This window comes from Aplidium turbinatum, chromosome 7, assembly GCF_918807975.1.
Source record: "Aplidium turbinatum chromosome 7, kaAplTurb1.1, whole genome shotgun sequence".
NCBI classification, from domain to species: domain Eukaryota; kingdom Metazoa; phylum Chordata; class Ascidiacea; order Aplousobranchia; family Polyclinidae; genus Aplidium; species Aplidium turbinatum.
Genome location: NC_137478.1, coordinates 21121192 through 21144574, shown reverse-complemented (window position 1 = coordinate 21144574; position 23383 = coordinate 21121192). Strand labels below are relative to the sequence as shown.

At 38.5% G+C, this 23383-nt stretch overlaps 1 protein-coding gene across 1 annotated transcript; it reads right to left on the bottom strand.

The window, feature by feature from the left end:
• Positions 1–360: 360 nt before the first annotated feature.
• On the bottom strand, positions 361–22982 carry LOC145774313 (uncharacterized). The gene is made up of 14 exons (XM_082585527.1): positions 21222–22982; positions 15515–15545; positions 13599–13708; positions 12508–12636; positions 12257–12334; positions 10993–11216; positions 10379–10569; positions 9598–9664; positions 9155–9308; positions 8754–8883; positions 7826–8026; positions 6693–6763; positions 6275–6469; positions 361–5896 (listed from the first exon to the last, which is right to left on the bottom strand). The coding sequence occupies exons 1-14, from the start codon at positions 22980–22982 to the stop codon at positions 5552–5554; spliced, it is 3687 nt and encodes a 1228-aa protein (XP_082441653.1). The 3' UTR covers positions 361–5551.
• Between the last annotated feature and the right edge of the window lie 401 nt (positions 22983–23383).

The following is a 23383-nucleotide window of genomic DNA, read 5'->3' as shown; positions in this document are numbered from 1 at the left end:
GGTAGCAACGGTATGACCCACCTACTAAATGATGAGGTCGGTCTATAGCCTGAGTTTGGTTCATGTGAAACACTTTATTTTGTTACTCCTTGTTTTTGCCTGACAAACTTTCCAAAAAAAGAAGCTAATTGCCTAACCAGCAAGTTTTGGGCTAAAACTTTTGCATCGATCGCACCGTGCGTCTTTCCAACTTTAGTTTTCCACCTTATTGCAAGCAGTCTCTGACACCATTGGAGAACAAAAATTATTCACTGTTACTTCCACAGAGTCAGTAGATCTACTACTTCATATTGAGTTACAGATCTAATAAATCTGCCTTGCTAAACCTATTACCGATAAACTCAAGCCACACTCTTGTAGTGGGTACAACGCTGACGACTTTAGTAATAATCCGTGATAATAATAATAATAGTAAGACAGGGATAAAAGAGACCGCGGTAAAAGCACTTGAGAAATACAAAACACGAAAGCAGTAAACCATTACGCAGGCAACAACCAACAAGGTTTGAAAAAACAAACGCATACAAACTAGGACTTCGGAGCAAAGGATGGATGGCCCTAACTTGAACCCAGTCATCAAATCTGGTAAAGGGCTGGCATACGAGTGGATTTCTGAACATATCACACAAGACTGTCAATCTCATGTCCCAATGATAACGTTGAATCAACGTTAAAATTGTAAAACTTGTGAGAAACTAGTGCACTATTGCGTCAATCCGTGGTAACGAAGGCGATATAGCGATGTGCGTCTCTAACCGGGTACGCCCGACGGCCAACCAACTAAAAATTGCAATTCATAACATCAACAGCGAAACAGCAAGAACAAGCGAAGTATTGGCGACCGTTGAAAGACAACAACAACAACAACAACAAAAAAACTAAACTTGTCACAGCAACATGAGAATCTACTCTAATAATCCAGACAGAAAATTAGTCATTTTTACTCACGTCTGCAGACGTTGAATCAATAAAAAAACGACAAATTTGCTGTTTAGGAAAACAAAATGACAATCGTGACTTTGACATAGGCTCTTAGCACAAAAAAGAATGTACAGAAATGTAGGTACGATTTCGGATCAAAGGAACAGGACCTCATGTGGTTTGAAGTCAAGACAAGTAGCGCTAAGTTAGTTACGTGGGTTTCTTTCGTATTAATCGATTGGACCTTATCGATTACAGTTAGATTTGCATGTCCACAAAGTGTTGACACACAAAGAGTCGTGGAAATGTATTACCACCTCTTTGTTAGCCAAAAAGCTCATTGTCAAAATTTGGTGCCACGAAACTGCTTGTTGGAGATCCAACGCGTTTACATAGAGTAAACATTTAGGTTGTAGCAGTACTTCAGCAGAGTAAAGCCCAGTGGAGAAACTGTAGGTAATACGTTACTTTCACAATTGGATAAAAGAAATGGTTGTTTTTGCATTGATTTTCGCCAAAAAGCGGGTGCGTAAGGTCGGTAGTTTTGCTTCTGTACATTTGCGTGTTTAAAACGTCGGATGAAATAAATTTTAATATGTCTACTAGTGACAAAAATACGTACAGAATTAAATTACGAAACACTTCTGAATCAATTTTAGTACAAAGCAACGAAAAAAGGGAAAATCAGCAAGCAAGCTTCACGAAGGAACGTAAGATACAGATGAAGGTTATCAGTTTGTAATGTTGGAAGTTGTTTTTTGGTTTCGTTGTTTCAGAATTTGGAGCTGAAGCAAGAAAAACATGACAAAGAACATTGAAGCACAATAAAGGATCGTTTAGACAAGGCAAGTGGCAAATATCGTAGTGTAAACACGGCTTTATTATTCCAGCTTGACCAAACTTTCCACCGGGGGGCAGTGAACCTCTCGAGTAAGAAAGTATGAAAAAGTAGCGAAACAGCTTTTATCGTGAAATGGAGAAAAACTAAACTAAAGGTTGCGCTATAAGAAGCACCGCGTACCTTGAAAACTGAAACCACACTTCCAGCTTTTTCAAGGCATGGGTCATCCTCACCTAACACCTTCAAATACTAAAAGAATTAAAATCCCCTTGAAGTCTGGATTTTTTCCCTCATTAGATTAAGCTGGCTGCGTACCCCGCTAGGTGCAATTACGTTGATGCTAAAATTCTTTTCAGATTCACCAACGTCGAGGAAAGTGTGATTTTGTGGTCTTTTCCCAGACAGCAGATCAACCGATTTTTACATTGCAGACGTTGAATCTTTGTAAAAAACGGTTGGTTTGTTGTCTGGGTCGACAGACATCAAGTGGACATCATAACACGTTACTGCTGTGTCAAATACGCGAATAAATGCGTTGCAATGATGTTGAGCAATTTTTTTAGGATTGTCTATCAACCTGAAAGTACGCGATAAAATCTGCTGCAAAAACCTCGTAAAGTTGACGCGCATATGACTTTTTTTTATTGATAATGACTTTTCCCCCATGAACAAAATATTAGTTTTAAAATGTCCTGTTTTTATGTTCATTTAACGTCTGAAAACGTTGAAGTAGAAAAAAAAGTTAATTTGTAATTAGCTGCGCAAAAATTTGAAATAAGAAAAATTCTGTGCATAAGAAAACTTGCAAAAATAAACAATACATATGGATTCGGTCTGTATCTGCAACCCGCAATGGCAATTTCAGCCAAGTGCAAGTTCTGTGATCCATCACGCCTAGAACTCTACTTGAGAAGTTTCGATGAAATTACAGGCGCAAAGGAACAATAGTTTGCAAAATTTTGTGCTTTGAGACATACGACAAGATACTAAAACGACCTTCCTAAAGTTTCAAGTGCACCGTTCTCAGAAATTTAGCTAGATACAACTGCTGAATAGCAACGTACATTCAAATACGAGGGCATTAAAATATCTTGAGTTTGCTGACTTGTGCCTGGATACGTCAATGATCCATTCGTAAAGAAATCGTCACTGCTTCAAAAACGTTGACTTTGTGCAAACAAGAAATCAAGTTTGATGTGTGATTTTCTTTAAGAGTTGTATATTAGACGTTGTGAGAGTTGTACACTTACTTATCTGTCACAGACAGCAAAATCCGTCATTTTTATATTAAGAACGATCAAAATGACGGATTTTTCTGCCTGGTGTATAACTGAGCTTTTTGAAAAATTATTCCATTGTAGTTTTGTTTGTGTTTTCTCGCGGAATATGATTATAAATTATTGAGAGCGATCAACTCTTTGCACATCCACTAAAAATGAGGTAGAGTAAGCGACTGGAAGTGAAATGTTTCAGTTTTAGTTTTGTGGTTTCAAAAATGTTTCACAACATTTTAAAAATTTTTATTTTCCTTTGAAGTGATTAACATAATTTATGATCAAAGTTAGATGGTTTATCATTCCAACGGTGTCAGACAATGAAACGATGCAAAAAAGATATTCATAAAATTCTCCCTCGAAGTGTTTTACCTTCACCTACGTTCAAATAGCGTGAAACAAAATACAATGTACTTAAAAGCAACCAGAAAAGACTTATCGAAATTACCCCAAAGCAAATACATTTGAATAGAAACATGCAAAATAATATGTGGCTTCACAAATATTGCAAACTGGAAAATTACTTTTTTTTTAAATTATGTGACATCAATGGAACGCAAGAAAACATAGTTTGGTTGCGTAAAAAGAAGTTGTTTTAATTAAATAAAAGAGCATTTTGATAGCTGCCTTTCTACACCTTTAGTGAACTGAAGCTTTACTGATATTATAATAAAAAAAAACAGCTTTTAGCATAGACACTGGTTGGTTTAATGTGAGAAAGTGGATTTTTATAACTGAGATTTCTGGCAGTAAATTAATTGGGCTAGGGATTTCATTCACAAATTACAAGACGAATCGATCAGCCCGGAGTTTTCACAAAAATTTAGAATTTTTTTTTAAGCTAGCTTAACAATTTTTAATCTACAACATTTCAATAGCACGTTAAGAACGATCAAACCTGATGTCTTTTTTCCGTATTTGTAACGTTAATTGCAGTTTAAAAATACGTCGAGAAACGAAATGCGTAAAGTGGTGATCATTAAAAAATGCAGGCTTGATCAAAAGCGTCAACTTGCGTCAAATCGCTTGCAACTTGACTGGACTCAAAATAGCGACATGAAACGCAACCACAGTAGTCAAAAAGGTATAAAACAACGAAGACTGTCAAATTTCTAATAAACGGAAAATTTAAAAATGGTAGGCAAGTTATAAAATGTATAAGCCTGGTTGTTCAATAGCGTACTTAATACAACAATACATGTTCAATGGATTTAGAAACAGAGTTATAGCTTTGTGTTTAGCAGTCCAAATTTAAAAGAGTTCTCAGGGGTGCGCTATTGTTATGGCATAACGGCTTGTCAGTACCATGCAAATTTTAGCCACAATGTCTTAACCACCTCATAAGTGCATATTTATTATTTACGCATTTTCTCGAAACTTTTACTACGGGACTAACTTTTCTTCAGAAATCCTCATTTCGAAAGCGTAAACAAATTAACCCTTCCCAGTCAAAAAAAGCACATGAATTCAGCACATCTTGTCATTTCCTACGTTGACCCAAGGTTTAAAGACATCATATCGATAAAAACAAACATCTTTTCCAATTTAATAATCATAATTTTGAACACCAGATCAGAAAAGAGCAAGTTTGGGGCATGTAAAATAGCTCGGGTGTTAACACAACTAACGCTTGCATTTTCAAAGTGGTCAGTTTACAAATAGCTCAAATGACTGACTTAGGCAACAAAGTCTGCTGTTCGCACACTGCTTTTGCGTCTGGCAACGCATTGATAGAGTTCGAACATCCGGGAACGATAAACCAGTGCAAAAGCAAGAAATTGCGTTGCCTGGGATAAAGACCTAAATCGAAGCACCAAGTGCACATTTCGCCTCCTGCTCTCACTTTCGTTGAAATTAAAAAGTAAATTAGGTAATTTGGTAAGACTTAGCAGAGAAGAGGCTAACACACTAACACAAAGTACAAGGTCTTGCGTTTGGAAAGGTATCTACTATCTAGTGAAAAAGACCACGTCAATTTAAAACAGAAAAAAAGTTTTTTGGGAATAAGACAATAGTACTAAACCCAAGAGGGAGGATGGCCCAGATAACAAAACTTGCTCCTTTTACAATGCAAAAAGAGCAGATTTTGTGGACTGTGGCTGAATAAGTACAACGATTTTGACAAACAAATCTCACTTGTTGCGTTTTATTAATATTGAATAAACGGTCGTCTTACGACGTTGCATCAACAAATAAAAACGCAATTAGCAGAGTGAAAATTGATACCTGGAGCAATGAAACATTGATGAAAAAATACGGAATAGTGGAAACAGCATCAACACATGCACGTAGCAAGGTACACCACACGTTGCAAAAAATGGTCGCTACACGAACTTGTAGCTCACAAAGTACAGGGAGGGACATCATTGAGAAAAATGTCTTTGAAATCGTTCACAACGTAGTAAAAAAGGTTCGACTTTGCAAACAAGGGGAAGAGGATACATTGCGCGGATGAAACTGAAGCTTAAATACGTGTAGGTTGCTGATAGCGAGGATGGCAATTAAGACCACGAGATCACATTGTTTCTCCTCCAAGGAGATTTTCAGGAAGAAGACTATGCATTGGGCTCATGATACGCGACACCTCTTCTCCGGTGGCTCCGGACCAGGCGAGATTGGAAGAGGCATTTGTGGACCATGAGGATCCGGGAGGACCCGCATTGTTTCCCCAAAATTGCTGGCCTGCTCTTGGGGGCTGCATGGAATTCATGTCCACGGGTGCGGCCATGTTTGGACGGGCAGGGGGCGGCTGGGTAACGAGCCCACCAGTCGACCCAGTTCCGGCCATGAAGCGATTACCGCTTGGAGGGTTTGAGGCCCAAGAACCGCTCCCTCCAGTGGCAGTCATGAAATTGCTCACCTAGATTGAATAGTACATTGTTAGTCCAAATGTTTGTTTTCCTTTTTACATTAGTTTAACTTCGCAAAAGATGAACAGTTGGTCTTCTTGCAGTTGCAAATTATGAGCGCCCGAAATAAAATCTATCTACATCACCACAAAGCAAAAAATTGTTTTGCTGAAATTTGATCTCATCAAAGGAGTGTTCAAAATGAAACGTGCGTTTGAAAAGTTGTTCTAAATATTTCATTTTAAAGAAAAGGGTGCAAGGAGCTTTTAATCTTCATGGTGTTTTAGCGATTAGCAATTCTCGCGTGCTTCGCTTTCGGTTCAATCTAGAACAGCATACCAACAATGGTTTGTCAAAGCAAATTGACTAGAGATATATAAATGGCTTACATCTTTGTCTGTGGCTACAGTGGCAACCAGCATAGTAGACCCAACCATGGACATATTCATGGCCATCTTGGCGTTGGCGGCTTCGTCAGGAGACCGGTACTTGACCAATATCATTCCCTCCATCGGGTAGTGCGGTTGGAAGGACACGACATTACCATGCTGTGCGCACATGTTTTGTACATAAGCAGGGTCGACCTGAAGCGGAAAAAGATCAAAGTTGAAGTTGTGAACAGGTCTTCTTAACACGAAATGAAAAGATTTTGTATGATTGCAATTAATTTAGTAATTGTGATTTAGAAAAAGACGTTCTCTATAAAGGTTGATGCGTTTCCTGCATCAATAGGCTGCACCGCATCATGATTCGCTGTGCAAATGGATGAAAACTCGTACGATAAAACCGGATAATACCAGATCTTACCTGTTGGTTGCAGTTGGTCAAGACGAGCCAGGAACCTCTGTTGTCTGAGTTACCTCCATTCCAGTTGGCATCTGTGGAATTTTTTTAATGAGAATAAAATTACGTTAGGTGTCCTTGTGCAGTTACGGAGAGAAAGATGTTTTGGAACCGACTTGCTTGAAAGTAAAAAAGTCAGATTTTGTAAAGAATGAATGTTCCATTTGTATTTCTAAGTTTCATCGTAAAAAAACATTATTTTTGCATTTTTGAAATATTACCGTATATCGTACTTTGTTGATCTAGCTAGCGTCAACTGTGTTACATGTAATACATATTGCATTCTTTTATCTTCGATGAAGTTTGCTTTCAAGCTGAGCTGCACATGTTGCTGTGTAGATGCTCAAAGATGCAGTCAAGAAACGTGTAAATATGGAAAACAACTGCATTGCGGAAGGTTAGAAAAAAACTTTTTTTAAATAACCATTTTTCATTTCTCATTCAACTATCTGTTCCAGGCATCCAATATAAAAAGTTAATTTGCTGACTGGGATGGCAATTAATGGTCTAATTATGAAGAAAATTACAAAGAACATGTAAAGTGACATTGGAAAATCATTTTGTTGTTTGTTTACAATAATTAAGTGCCACCCATAAGCATGGCAACAGCGATACACCGATACACAGTGGCGTGTGTTTGAATATTAGAAAATCGATCGGTTTTGGGCAGAAACTGAAATTACAGTGAGAATATCAAGTAATGTTTTCATTCAAACGACCGTGCCATTTGATTTAAACATCTCATATCGCTAGAATACGTTCCATTGAACAACATTGATTCAAAGAACGTTTAGCGCGCAATCTTACGTAAGCGGTTTGAAGCTTGATCAAAACAGCATTGATAGAATGTAAAGTTCGTTTAGAATTCGGAGACGCAAAAGAAAGTACTCGCTGCGTTGCGATATACCGGCATGTCATTCAAAATGAAAATGGTGACCAAGCCGTGTGAGACTTGACATGCGTGAGCATTGAGCAGTCATCTGGGGTTTGGATATTAAGAATCAAGATACACGCTTACAATCGGGCAACAAAGGAACTCCGAGAAACCAACTCAGAAGTAATCACATAATACAGAATTTTTGACCAAAAGCACTTACTTTGTGATCCGCGCTGCATCTGCTGAGATTGGTGATCCCAGGATCCTCCAGAAGCTTGCTGCTGTTCTCCCCAGGAAGGAGGAACAAGTTCACTGGGAGAACGAAACGCTGATTGGCTTGAGGATGATCCTTTCCAGAGTTCATTGGAAGGCATTGTAGCCGCGTTGCCTGCTGAAGTGCCCGGTGCTGTTCCATTGGCACCTGGTGAGTTGGTTCCGTTTGTTAACTAATCGTTCCCATTTTATGATTACCTAGCCAGGAAAGGTGTATGCACTTTTTTGTACAGAAATCGGTTGTCGTTACTTGCAATCACAAAATATGTCACTAAGGAATAACTGCAGTGGCGATGATAAAAATAAAATTTATTTTGAAGGCGAGAGGAGCACCATAGCCACATAGCGTGGTTTGACACCCAGGCCTATCGAAAACACGCTGAGCACTGTGTATTCAGCAAGACACTTAAAAACAGGGTTGAAGACAGAGATAATGATTGGCTTCTAACTTTCTTGTCCAGTCAACCAAAAAAATTTTCAACAACCAGGTATCAGCTTCAGCACGACCCTTACTTGAAATAAAAAGAAAATAAACGCAAAAACCCGTGTAAAGTTTGAGGATAGGTTTTAAGGAAGTAAGATTACGTAGCCGATGACGTAAGAAAAGAAAGAAACCAAAGGAGGTGAAGGAGAGAGCAAATGAGAATATGACATCGGCGGAGTTGAAAAAAGAGGAGGCACAAGACGAAACTTTGTTGAATAAGGATCTATCCAGAAGACCCCGTCCCATTGCAAGTGGGAACAAAGCTATAAAAAAAATCTTGACACTTTTAAATTTTATTGCTCTACTGCTCTTTATTCTTAACGTTTTTACTTGATTTTAAACAGACTTTTTAATACGCAACATAAAGACAAGTATCGTCTAGCAGACAGACCTGTGGACCAAACGCGAGATGGTGCAGACTCAGGGAGATTGTTGTTGGATTGAGATTGTATTGAAGGATTTGCTTCTTCTGATGACCCAGGAGGCAAATCTGGCTGAACGGAACGATCGCGAGTTAATACCTGGAAAAAAGGCAAAGGTTGAATGTCATATGCAAATATACCGTTTCCGCTGGGATCAAATTGCACATTGCAACAAACGAGTACAAAAAACTGTTGTAAGAGTTACATGACTGTCATAAACTCATTGTTTCTAAGCAAAAAATAACGACAATACTGCAAAAGTAAGTAATGTGTGTGGATTTGCGCTGAACAGATCTTACACTTTCACAGAAATAAAACGGTAAACAACTTTTGATCAGTGACGATGAGCGTCCCGCCAAAACCAACTCACTTGGTCGACGTCACGGACAGTATTGATTGACATGGTTTTGGCAATGGCCACGCTGCCTGGGGTTATATTGGGATCCGATTCGGGGTCAATATGACGAAATCCCTTCCAGGGGACACCGGGGGTGAATTCAGGAGGGCCGATATCGGCAAGTGCACTGCAGAAGAAAAGTGGTGTTTGTATCAATCTTTTTTACTTATGTTTTTGTATTGACAGTCATAATTCTGCTAATACCTCACAAGAAAGTACTTTGGAAGCACTTAAGAAAGCAGATCATGATTTGAAAGCGATTCCGAGAGAAGTCATCATCAAATAAAAATTGAATGTGAAGTTACACCAGTTTCCTCATAAGTGCTAAAGATTGCCAACTGTCGCACTAGGTTAAAACAGTTTAGTCCTGAGTGAAATAGAATAATAGATCATCTTAAAAACGAAAAACAACGTACACAGATGGGTCGTTTGAAGTAGGAAGTTGATTTGCAGGCCTGACTCCCAATGGTCCTCCAGTAATACCTGAACATGCAAGACTCTTTACTAGTTTCGTGCCACTCATGTTTACAAAATGCAACTATGACTTAATTGACATGAAAAAAGTCGAGAACTGATAAGTGATAACTGTCTAGACAACAAATCAATCGTTTTTACATAGACGTTGAATCATTGTAAAAAATGAGTGATTTGCTGCCTAGGTGATAGTCATTGATTTTCTTGCCCGTTGTTTTTTGTTAAGTTGTTAGAATGGAAAATATAAACACGAAGCGTTTCAATCGATTCCAAACGGTTATTTTTGCACATTAGTGACAAGAAAAATATCTGCACAACAACCGAAGACCGGTTTCACAAGTGTTGATTCCTTCCGACATGATAGTAGTCGTCAAAAAATGTCAAACCTCCTAACGGCTTGTCGCAAACCATGCATGAGAACCGAACCGATGCTAAAAGATTAGCCGAAAACACAAGGCAACCGATGTGGTTAAAACAGAAAATCATTCATTCATTGTGCTAACGCACTCAGTGCCAGCGCTGAGACCATTTAATGATGTGAGTGATGGCAAAAACTTTTCTTTTCAGAGCAGTAGTTCCAATATGAAGTTAAGTGTATTAAATGGGTGTAAATTGTATCTGACAACTGAAGAAGTTACAAAATCACATTATTTCTTTTAATTACTCACTGTGCTGCACTCGTCAAAATCAGAATTTTGTAAACATATTGATGACACAAATTACCTGCATTGTCAAGCATGCCAGCCTCCTCTGGATTAGGCCTGTAAGGCATGCCGTTATAACCGAGATCTCCCGCGGGGCCCACGTTCATCCCCAGGTTTGATGGGGTAAGCTGTGCTGGGTTTTCGCCCATTCCCCCAAAATTGTTTGGCTGTTTGTTGATGAAATTGTTCATGAACCGCGAAGTTTGCTCTCTTTGAAAATAGAAAAAGGACTGTGTGTAAAGATTGGAAGCAAAACCATAGTGTAATGATTAGAACGCTTGTGGAAATCTGAATAAACCATTTCGAAGTTTAAGACTGAAGATTAAAACAGTTCATTTTTTAAAAAGAACTTTCCATCGGATAATGTTTCTGAAACATGAACAAAAAGTTTTGGTGCAACAACTGAAGGTGTTAAGACTTGTTGTTTTTTATATACAGTAGTTAAAAAGAGGCCTAGATTTCGCTGTTAACATCTACCAGACCACCATGTATCGTAGCACTAGCTGATATAATAAACTGTAAAATTCAACACAATGGCATTGAAAAACACTTCACTATATGAGGGAGAATGCATGCTTCTTTACTGTGCGACAATTTGGAAACAGCAAGCCACACATACGAGAATTGAATTACCTCGCAGAAGGAGATGGTAATGTAGGTAAAGAAGTTGAAGGTAAAGCCTGGGACATAGCACTCATGTTGTTTAAAGGGGACATCATCGACTGCCCCCCAGGTCCAGTGCGGATCCTACCAAGGTCCATTCCACCAGCGGAAGGGTTCATGTTATTGCTAAGGTTAGGTTGAGGTTTGTTAAGGTTGGGTTGCTGCAGATTCTGTATGATCAAGGCCTTTTGTGCCTGAAAAACAAAAGTAAATAGATACATCGTAAATTCAGCAAAATGTTGCCAATGAAACCAATTGTTGATAATTTCATTGCAATGTTGTGCATATTATGTGTTCACCGTTTACCAAATCCGTAAAGAATAATACTTCGTAACAAACGGAATAAGCCTAGAACAAGCACGACAAAAGCGTTCAAAAAAGTTGAAGGCGGTCCAATATCTAATAAATCTATCTGTGAAGAAACGATGACAATGGAAGTGGTTGCATTGAGCCACTAGCTCCAACAAGTGTGGAGTGTCTATTACTTCACATACTTTTTCACTAGCAAATCCTACCCACTGGGCCCCTGCTCGGATAGGCTGGGTAAATCAATCTACTGCACCTTGACTAGTGAGCAAAAGAAAAACGAGGCTTTTTAGTAATCCATATGAAGAAAGTATAAATCTTTCAAGGAAGTGCAAACGTGCAGTACGGCTGGAGAAAAATACTCATAACTAGATCGGCCACAGCCATAACTATCAAAGACATATATCATTGTGTGGTCTGTTTCTTGACAGTCGAGAGTAGCAAGAATTGACAGCGATAGACACATGTTTCATCAATTTGGTTGGACTCATCACATGAGTATCGCAGCGTTAACTCATGCCACAGTCTCGACCGCTGCTTTGCCAGTCAATTCTTGATTTGGTACTTATGACGAATGTGAACGCAATATTTTCTCACACCTAGCCGCTAGTCAGCCAACTACCGCAGTGACAGCATGGTTAGATTGATTCCTAACAAAAAAGATTGGTTTCGTTAAACTCGCACCGGTGACATTGTCGAGCCAAAAACTCAGATCAGACATTACAAGTTTGGGACAAAATTCCCATCGCCTCGGCATCTGTCTCATGGACCACATTCTATTTAAAATTAAATACTTTTCAGTTTTAGTTTCAGGTCTACTTTTGGCCCACTATTGGCGTACCCCCGACTAAGGTCATATGGATGAGATATCAAAATCATTATCCGTGCAACTGTTGACCAATATAAGTGCAAATTCACCAGCACTCACTTCTATTTGCTGTTGACATTGTCTGATAAGTCTGGTGAGCTGTTCCACCTGGGGCAGACGTTGCATCTGAGGCAAGGCCTGCAAAAATACACAAAGTAATGTACTGTTTTTCAAATTGCTTAGATTAAAAAAATCGTTATATAGTTGTAAAGTTATGCGTTTGTTTGGTAATAATCCCGCCAAATACGTTCACTTCATAAACAATCTTACAACGTAAAAACTAACATTACTTGTGTAATCTACTAACTTACTTTGAGCATTTTGTCTAATTCAGCATTTTTGTTGATGAATTGCATTATGATGTGCATATTTTGTGGGGTCATCATTTGCGGATTAAGGATTTGTTTTGGAAGAAGTCCACTCATCACTGCTTGTTGAATCTGAAGAAAAATGAACATGACACATCTGAAGAGAACACGAGCACTAACAAAATTAACTCAAAGTACTTGTAAGCTATGGGATCGTGCAGCGGATAAGGCGTTCGCTTTCCAATCATGCAATCTTGGTTCGACTCTCAGCATATGCTAATTGTTGAAAAAAAAAACACTCACCTCTTACCAGGGTGTAACAAATTGGGTGGGCGCAGTTGTTGAAGAAACGGAGGACGAGAGAAAGGAACTGGCCACCCTACTCTCGTTAGTGCGAAGGCTTAGTATAATGAGAACCTTATCTTCTCGTCACGCGATGCTTGAATCAAGTATGAGACTCACCTTTTTACTAGTAAGCTGCCTAGCAGTGTGGTGAAAACGTCTGTGCGACGTTCGCAAGGACGTGGGTTCGACACCACTCCAGAGCATGCGCTGTGTCTCGGCAAGAAACTTAAAGGTATACCAAAATACAATAGATTGATTTTTGCTTTTAGCAGCATGATCATTGCTTACTTCAAAACGCATTTTGCATTCGTCATAGCACATGACTAGGGAACTGTGTTCTGAAAGCTAGTAGAAATTTCTATAACCACAGAAAACTGGCAGCATCAGGCTAAAAAAGGTCGTTAATGTTTACATTGTGAAGCATGCCAAAATAATTGAGCAGCAAACTCAATAACTCCATGTCTATTTGCTGAGGCTTCCAGTAATCCATTGTGTGCCATCTTTAATTTGCAGTGTACTTTTTATTGCGGAAATATAATAACGTAGCCTACTATTTGTCATTGCAATGGATACAAAATAAAAAGGAGTATACAGTGCATGAATATGAACATTTTTTGCGTAAATAATCGCAAAACAAGTACAAAATGAAACAAAAAACATTGCCTTTGCCGTAAAACCCGGAACTTCTTTTATTAAGGTGGTAAATCTTGAAATAATCATGCAAAACCGATAGAACTATTATTTCTGACCTGATTAAACTGGTTTTGAAGTTGAAGTGGTAGAACAGGTGGCATTTGGTTGTTGCGCATCGGCATTTGTTGGTTCATATTTTGTTGCATCAGCATGGCTCCTCTCGGGCCTATAAAATAAATAGATTGATGGAATTTTAAAAATAATTCAACACAGTAATAGTATAATATATAATAATAACAATATTTATATAGCGCCACACCCACCGTCAAACTATGCTCCTGGGCGCTGTACAATGTACATGACAATGGTGATAATTAATACGGTACTTTCAGAAGGCACCTACGTTTTCAAGCAAGTTTTGAATTCATTTAAATTTTCAGCTTCTTTTACACAAATATATAGGCAAACAGTCCCAGCAACTGGCAGCAACAACTAGGAAGATGCGATTTCCACATTGTGTCTTACATAAAGGGTTGCACAAGAGCAATATACCACCATATTTCGGTGGTATACCTTTCTAGATTTTCGTGACCACTTTAGGCTACTATTTATAGTCAATTAAGTTGAACAAAGATAGGAATATCTCATTAAATTGAGAGTAAGGAACCTCTTCCTTGTTTCTTTAATTGCAATTACCTTTAGGGTTTTAACATTCAGTCGATTCTTTGTTTTTGAACACTAGTGTAACAGGAATTTAATCACACCATAGTTAATTCTTTAAATGACTTCTTTCGCATTAAACTATCAATAATGACAATGTCTAAGATTTTTGACGTCTCTCCACAAAACAGACAAGTAATAATGTCAAATACTTTTAATCAAATTTAACCTGGTGTATACAATGGAATAGCATTTTTCAATCGTATGTATAATTTACTTTTGACTCAGTAGCCTACGCGCTTTTATGAAGAGCACAGCCGGCGGAAAAGAAGTGATTTAAAAAAATATTTCTGAAAATAAGCCATCGAAGCCCGAGCACTCGCTTTTCGGTGCAGACAGTTAGGTGTCTGCCAAATATGTACGTGCATTGTGGCATCAGGATATTTAGGTACTATTCCCAGTAAAGTCTATTTCATTTGGTGCTTGATGGTAATACTGCAGACAAAGGTGGACACAAGATTTTCTAAAGAAGGGGAGAGGGCATTGGAAATGCTCTTCGAAACAAAATAAAAATTAATTATAACCAGCAAGTTATAGGCTACCTAGTGTATAAGATTAGTCTACCACACTCAGCTTGCATTGACGATATTTTGTTAGTTTGCAACAGCTAAGTAGGCCTAATTCATTTGGATAGATTTTGTATTTAAAACTATGTGGATTCTTAGGTGTTCTTGCATAGTCAGGCAGTTCATACTGAAATGTTTCAAACTGAAATTCACTTTGTAATACAGCGGAGAGAATTATCGTATAATCAAGCATTTCGGAGTGATAAATGATTATGAGTGTAATTTGACACACCAAATAGCACCTAAATGGCCGGGCACCACAGTGTGCCAGACCTATATATCCAGACGCCACAGACCACAGTGTGTGGCTGTGTGCACCTATTTGGCAGGCACCTAACTGTCTGCGCCTAAAAGAACCTACCGAAGCACTTGCTTCATGTGTAGTTTTTTGTTGAACTTAAGTCTTCTACTAATCCCTAACTAGGTAATAGGTATGACAGCTGGAGCACACCAAACAGAAGATTTTGTGAAGTTATAAACCAAGCGGACTTTTAGAAAAAAAATAGTGTTAAGAATATGCTTCTCCTGTTTCAAGTGAGTTACTGCAGCTGCAGTTACTATACCATTATAGTGCTGTGAAAAAGTGTGCGATTTTCACCAGATAATAGCCAAATTAAACACTTTCAAACAACAAACTTCATTTTGAAACACCAAAATATAGTTTAAGAGAAAAAAGATTTTCAAAGTCCTTCAAAGACGCAACTTTAAAATGAAAACGTGTGCTAGCGTTCTATGCACGAACTTACCATAACCCACATTGTTCTTCATTGTGTCGCTCTGAAATAAAATACAGGTAAGATTAAAACCAAAGAAACGGTTGACAATATTTTCAATTAAAAGTTTCATAGAAGTTGAGATAATATTAGGTATCCTTCTTTCAGTTCTTTGCATTTTTGTGTTAAGTTAAGAAATGAACTTCAATGTGTTAATAAGATTGAACTTCACTGATATTTGATAACTTTGCGTTATTTGAGTATCTTTGCGATACAACAAATCAAGCTATAATTTTACTTATTTGCAAGTAAATACAGTACTAGAGATGTACCGATATATCGGTATCGGTGATCAGGCCCGTAACTAGGGGGGCGCAGGGGGGGCGAAGCCCCCCCTGCAAAAATGTTGGCACCCCCTGGAAAAAATTATGTTAATTAGCTCTGTTCGCTGACTTTTCAGTTTTATACTCAATTTTCTTGTGTTATTTAATTGTAAACATTGTGTGTTTAAGGGTGTGGTAGAATGTTGTCTCTAAAACAAAGTTTGCCTAATTTTAAACGAAACTGCATTAAAAGAGCGAGTTTTGCCAACAAGAAAACATAGAGACTTAGCTTTATTACCGAAAAATGCCCTGGAAAACATGATCTTATCCTTTTGCTATGCCACCGGACAGCACCATTTTACAGGAATATTTATACCCACATGTTTGTTGAAAATGCTTTCAGAATGCACCAAATTCAAAAAAAATTTTCAAAATTTTCTGGGGGAGGCCCCCAGACCCCCCGCTGCTGGGTGTCGCGTTTGGCGAAGACGCCATCGGTCTTTGCCCGTCGGCTGTCAACCCCCACCCCCTTTCAAAATTCCTGGCTACGCCACTGACTGGTTCTATGATAAACTAGTCTAATGTAAACGTTGTATTAGGCCTACGATTAATGTTCTTGCGTAAATAAACCCACATTGTGTACAAACGTCGTTTTCGTACATGATACGGAAAGTAAAAGTTGGGCCCCCTCTAGAATACTTTTTGCCCCCCTGCTGCTCCAAGCTAGTTACGGGCCTGTCGGTGATATCGGCCATTTTTTGAGTATCGGTATCGGTAAAATTTGGCCGATACTGTGGCCGATACTAAACACGTAAAAAAAGGCGTTTGCTGCGGATTTTCTACAGAAGCAAAGATATAATTTTTTTAAAGTAGTAACTAACGTCACATTGATGTAGAAAAATAACAACCTGTTTAAATTTTTGCTACGTCACACTCCCATGACTTCTTGCGCGCAAGTTTTAACATTGGTTGCTTAGAGTGATTCTTTCACTTAAACAAAACATTTTGTTTCAGCGGTTTTGCGTTGTTCGATTCTTAAGTTGTGTAAGGAGACTCAATTTCTCCAATATTTATCATTTGTGTTTCTTTTTACTCTCAGCAGAGTATAAAACTGGTAAAAGTTTTTCATCCATACAACGTCATGAATTAAATTATTATATCTCAAATCGGCATAATAACGTGACATTATCTAACGTAACAGAAATAGCGAAGAGCAAGTATCACTATAAAAAAAAACACAAAAATGCAACGCAAATAGGCAACATCAAAAGACATAGACGTTCTTTGACTTGTCAGCAGCAAGTGGTGATATCTGTGGCTGTGGGAGTTTGTTGCGCAGCCTACTTAGCCTACTCTGACATTGTTTAAGCTTGATGAGTTTATTACAACGAAAGGTGGAAATTAAATCACAAACTGATAGAACCAGCTTACTAAAAACAACCAAGTTACATGTTTTTTTTAAACGTTTAGCAACGTAAAAACGATGCAAAATTATACATTTTTGCTACCTTAGTAGTAGGGTGTAACACTTTTTGAAAAATATTTTCACTTTGTTCCAATAATGTTTCTAACAGGTGGGAAATGCCTCACTGATAGCAGAAACCAATTTTTAGGGAATAAAAACGATTTTTTCAAGTTCCACACTCAGGTTGAAATATAGCACTTTCAAATATGCAAATTAGGTAAAATAGGGGCTTATTTATGTTTTACACTTAATTTTTTTGTTTGCAAATGGTAGGAAAAGGATGCATTACATATTATATTATCGGAATGTCATACCTATTCTATATTACCTATCAAATCATGTTTGCAACATTTGTTTTCTGTGTACTGTAAATAACCCAATGTGCTTACAACATTTGTAGTATTTTTTCTTACATTTTTGCACTATCTTTTTGTACAATTGCCATCAACTGTAAAATTTCTACAAACATACATTATATTATAATAAAATCAAATATAGTTATTACTATCTGAAGCTTTTCTTCATATTGTAAAGGCTTCAGATAGTATATAATAACTATATTTGATTTAATTTGCTCTGCTTTGCCTTTTTGCTTAGCATTGAGCACTTTTTGTAGTATTAATAGTTTTCATTGTTATATATTATAATATATGCTTATAATTTGTAAGCAACTGTTTGTCATTGATGGTTCCTTGGCTTGGTTGGGATAAGTATATGTATGATATAATTCATGTAGCTAACTGCTCTAGGCTGCTGCTTAGCTGAGTCGGAGTCTGCCTCGCTTTCTGACCTAGTCTTATTCTGAAACGATCCCTGTTCCATATCTAGAAAGCAAGTGATGCAACTAGATGATGCAACTAAACTGATGCAAGGATGCACTAGCAAGTGCGAAATATATTTTCTGTTGCATCTACTGACAACTGATCCCTGTTACCTTAGCAATTGAGGTTTTACCTTATTATAATACATATTAGAATATATGGCTATGATATACACTACTATACCGGAATGGCCCGTTTCGGTGAGTCCGATTCGGTGAGTCCAATTCGGTGAGTCCGATTCGGTGAGTCCAATCCCTTAATGAGGGTTTTTTTAACTTTTTTTTTAAATAATCGGGTACCGTAGCCTAATTATCATTGCCGTTTTAGGGTTTGGGGTTAGGGGATAGAGTTAAGGGTTAGAGGTTAGGAACTCACCGAATCGGACTCACCGAACAGTAGCAGACCCCTACTATACAGGGTCATCAATAATTAACGTTACTATAGAGATCCAATTCAAAAACTGGCAAAGGAAGCGAACGTGGTCTATGGAACCATGTTCACAGTTCTCATGAAGGATTTGATGATGAGTTCATTCAAACACAATGAAGAAACAGACTTTGCTAAATGCCAATACCATTGTGAAACATCTCTCCAGAGCCAGAACTCTGCTCTCACGCATTGAAGGAGGAGGCACGCTACCAAGCCTTGTGTTAAGCAATGAGAAGAAATTTGAAAATTGAAATTTGATCATTTTAACAGTCAAAATGATCGTGTTTGGTCAAGAGATGGTGACGTGGAACTCCGGGTAGTCACTCGGAGACAAGAGGCGGCATCAGTGATGGTGTGAGGACTGTGGTCCACAGTCAACGAATCAGGAAGGAGTCTATTAATTTTTATGGACCAAGGAGTAAAATTGAACCTAAAAATGATATTCATGAGGGTTCATTGTTGCCTTGGGCAAAGAAACAAGATTCTGCACCTTCACATGGAGCTAAGAGAACACAAAACTGACTTTCAGCCAATGTGCCATTTTTCATTTCCAAGGAAGAATGGCCTCCTTCATTCCCACACCTGAACCCCCTAAACTTTGGCATCTGGTCTTACCTGGACTCCTGGAGAGCAAGGTTTCGACTAAACACCACCAAACTTTGACCAACTACCTGTTAGTGTTGAAAATGTTAAGAAAATTTCTGTTCCATCAATTGACACCCAGAAACTTGTTTGGACAAATAGGCCTTTGAAATCTTTTTTTTTTTATATTACTAGTAAATGTTCTCCAGCTATTTCAATTGGTTCACCTGGTGATTGGAAATCATTCAAAAACAATGAAATGGCAAATGAAAGGCTAATTGGGTGTGTAAAAATTGCCTAGAGGAAAAGAAGGTGCTGGTTAATAGTGAAGATTCCATGGATAATGAAAAGATACGGAAAATAGACAATGCTGTTAGAGGATTTGTGACAAGCATGACAGCTTTGTTGAAGGAAATTAAATAAGATGTGATGTGTCTTTTGATTCCAATTTGATTTTTTGTTGGTTATTTTTCTCGGACATGTTGTTTTATGTAAATTAAAGATATCTGCTGCCGTAACATTTGTTCTACTTTAGATATCACCATTTGCATTTTACGGTAAAATGGTGTTCAATTAAGAGTTTTAAAATTATTTTATGCCTTTAAATTTAGGCCAATAAAGCTAGGAAGAAGTTAGTTTAGTTATTTTTCATGACCAGACAAACTTAAAACTCTCTTACACATATACAACTGTTCTACAACAACAAAGGCCTTGCCAAAAACAACAGTATTAATAGGTCGTGTGACATTTTATAGCTAAAAATATGAATATTTTCAAGTTAAGTGTGGAACCTCAAAAATTGATTTATTGTCAAAAATCGTTTTAGAGCATTTTAGTATCACCACTTCCCACCTATAGAACATATTATTGCCATACTTTTGGAAAAATGTTACACCCTACTTAGTAGTCTTGGCCTGGCAAAAGCTTCTCAACCAAACGACAAGCGCCCTTAGAGGTAGAACCTTGGACATACTGATATCCAATTGAACGAACCCGAACCATCAGATGTTAGGTCGTCCGTTCAATTGTGGCCATTTCAGCATTCAGCCAGAGAGTTGATTATTACTTTAAACTTTTTTTGGTAATTACACAACAAACAAGAGCAATAGCAGTGGTGGGAACTTGCATTTTTCCTTTGTTCCGAGAAACGCAACCTTGATGACGTCATGAACAGCGTAGCTTCTGATTGGTTGATGGTTCGTGGTTCAATGGGATATCAGTATGTTACCGCCCTTAGGTTGCATATTACTTGTCGAATAGTTTTTGTACGACTACACAAATGACTTGGTTTACATTTTACATCTTATTATCAATTATGATTGCCTATTTGGAGAGTTTGCGCAAACCCTGTATTAATTTTTCAGAAACCTCATTATGATATCATGTTTCTTCCCTTATACCCCAGTTCTCAATCACGGTGGCCTTTCATTACTAAAACCTACTATTACGACACAACATTGAGTTGGGATTGGATTCTTGAATCTCCAAGTGCCAAGGACTTCCAAATCCGTTCATTGTCACTCATAATGACGTAATAATGCCCCCTTTGGCACCTAATGTTGCCCATTTGAAGTTCCCCTTGCTGCTCTATAAATTTCCAAATTTGGTTGGTTTTGTGGCGTATTTTGGAATTTATTTATTGTAAGCGGTAAGTGCCAAACTTGAACACAACTAATTTTGAATTTAGGTAATTTTTTGGTTTTAGACTAATTTGTCACTGTGTCAGTCGAGGTGGTGCCACGGCTTGTGTTTTAGCACAAGATCTTGTGGTTTTACTTTTGATCTTGTGGTTTTACTTTTGATCTTGTGCTTTAAGTTTTACCTTATTTGCAGAAAACTATTAAAAAAAGCTTTGAATTGGCATATTATGCCAGTTCAAAGTTTTTTTTAATAGTTTTATGCAAATAAGGTAAAACTTAGCATTTGATATAATTACTTGCAAATACCAAAATTGCTTCTTTTTGTAACACTAAAGTATCGGCCAAAATATCGGTATCGGCCTAAAAAAGTGATATCGGTATCGGCCAAAATATTGATATCGGTACATCTCTATACAGTACCCTATTTTTAAATACGTTACTGCCAAAAGTTCCTACTAAAGTTAAGAATAATTCACAAACCTTTCCCATATTATGCGATCCCCAATTGGAGCCATTATCAGAAGAACCCCACTGTTGATCGTTTGAACCCCAATTTCCCGAGTTCTGTTTGGCAGAATTCCAATTTCCATTGCCTTTATCCCATTTATCATTAGACACATTTTTCTGACCCCAACCTGATGTGTTGTTATCTATTGCCGGATTAGCTCGTGTAGAAGACATGTCACCCCAGCCTTTAGGTGAAGGGGGCTTGTTGGACGGTTGGTTTGGTGGTGCACCCCAACCTTTGGGCTCAATTTGGGAGTTGACGTTGGGCATTTGCCCACCAACACTTTCAGGATTTGCCATTCCACCTTTGGTTTGGTCCCACATATTCACTTTAGAATATGTACCTGGGTCACCCCACGCTGAAGTGCCATCATCCACAGTGCTTTGTCGTCTAGGTTCAGCTGAACGACTCCAAGCAGGTTGATCAGCTGCATTTGGTTGTTGCATCATGTTGCTTCCCCAGCCAGGACCTTGTGGACCTGATCTTCTTGGAGGAGCATCTCCCCAATTAGGTGATGAATTGTTCTCATTATTTGAAGGTATTGTGCCCCAGCCAGGGTTTCCAGAAGCGTTCTGAGGAATGGGTGGCCCGTTCCAATTGGATGGACTGGTGGGAGGTTGACTTGGCATATCATTCCAGCCCCCACCGTTACCTCCAGACTGTGGTTGTTGTGAGGAATTACCCCATCCTGGTGTACCGCCAGAATTTCCAGGCATAAACGACGGTAGGGATTGCTGAGGTTGTGTTGGAGCACCCCAATTTCCACCAGAAGGTGTGGGTGGTGGATTATAATTAGAATTCCAATTGCTTGGCTGCTTATTGATGGACGAGTTATTCCAGGCAGGAGCAGGGGGCATTTGTCCACCACTAGCTTTTCCCCACGCTTCTGTTCCATTGTTGACGGTTGGTTGAGGCCTGCATATTTTCTGAATAGGCTCAGAAATATTCCAACTCGTTCCTTGTTGTATTGGCTTTTTACCCCATCCTTCATGCGAGTTTACTAGTTTCTTAACAGGGTCAGTTTCATCAGGTGGCGTTGCAGCAGCAGGGACCTCCACTGTTTCTGGTTCTTCTATCGGTGGTGTAGTCTCTGTTTTGGTGGTACTAGGAGGTAAACCAGCAGAAGCTGCTTTAGCCCAAGACACAGGTTGATTACTGACAGAAGCCTGACTGCTTGTCATAGATTGTTGGCTATTTGAAGCAGAAGTCTCATCTTGGCTGTTTGCAGAAGTTGGTTCAGAAACACCCCAACCAGTAGAAGCAGAAGAAGACTCATTACTTTGGGTTGCATGTGTCGGGCCTCCCCAATTACCTTGATGTTGTTTGGCGGTTGAAGATTTTTCCCAAACGGCTGTACCATCGTCAACGCCTGATGGTTGATGTTTACCCCAAGCACCCCCAGTAGATGGAGCTCCCCACCCTGAAGGAGCAGAAGGCTTACCCCAAGCACCTGAACCTGTTTGATCAGGCTTACTGTTGGCTACTGTGTTGCTCATTGCTGACGCCCAGCTACTTTCTTCTGAAGAAGGTGCTGGTTGCTGCACTGCAGGAGAGGCAGTTGGTTGGTTTGTTTGCTCAGAAGATGCAGCACCAAGTTGCGGCCAACTTGCCGGGTTTGTTTGTGGTGTGTTAACTGCAGATCTATTCCAGGTGCAGGAATTATCTGTTTGTTGCTTGCTCTTGCCAGAATAATCACTTTCAAACTGATTTCCCCATGAAACATTCGAACTCATTCTAAAACAATTTCAAACATAGCATATTTCAATTTCGCATTCAGTTAATTCACTTAGTTTTCCTGTAACACAATTGAAGTCAAGTTTAAGCAGTACATGCATTGGCAAGGCCACAAAGTGTGTCCAAATAAGAATCCGATGTTGGGGTAAATAACCCTGTTGTTTAACTCAAAACAAAATCTGCTTTTTTGTTCAATAGAGTAACCTAGTTCATGTTTCAGAAACAAATTATTTCACTTCAAAGACAACTTAAACTCTTTGAACATATCATCAAGAGAAGAATACAAAGATGCCTGCTTATAAGGTGATTGCAGTATGCCAACGGCAGTATGCAAAAAATATCAAAATGTAACACAATAAACTTATTGGGCTACCAGGATCACTATAAGACACTTCATAAA

Coding starts and splice junctions, on each gene's coding strand:
- LOC145774313 (XM_082585527.1), bottom strand. CDS start 22,982: ATGAGTTCGAATGTTTCATGGGGAAATCAGTTTGAAAGTGATTATTCT. Junction 8,027..8,753: donor ATCTCGCGTTTGGTCCACAG/GTCTGTCTGCTA, acceptor CCAACTCACCAG/GTGCCAATGGAACAGCACCG. Junction 6,470..6,692: donor TGACCAACTGCAACCAACAG/GTAAGATCTGGT, acceptor TTTCCGCTTCAG/GTCGACCCTGCTTATGTACA.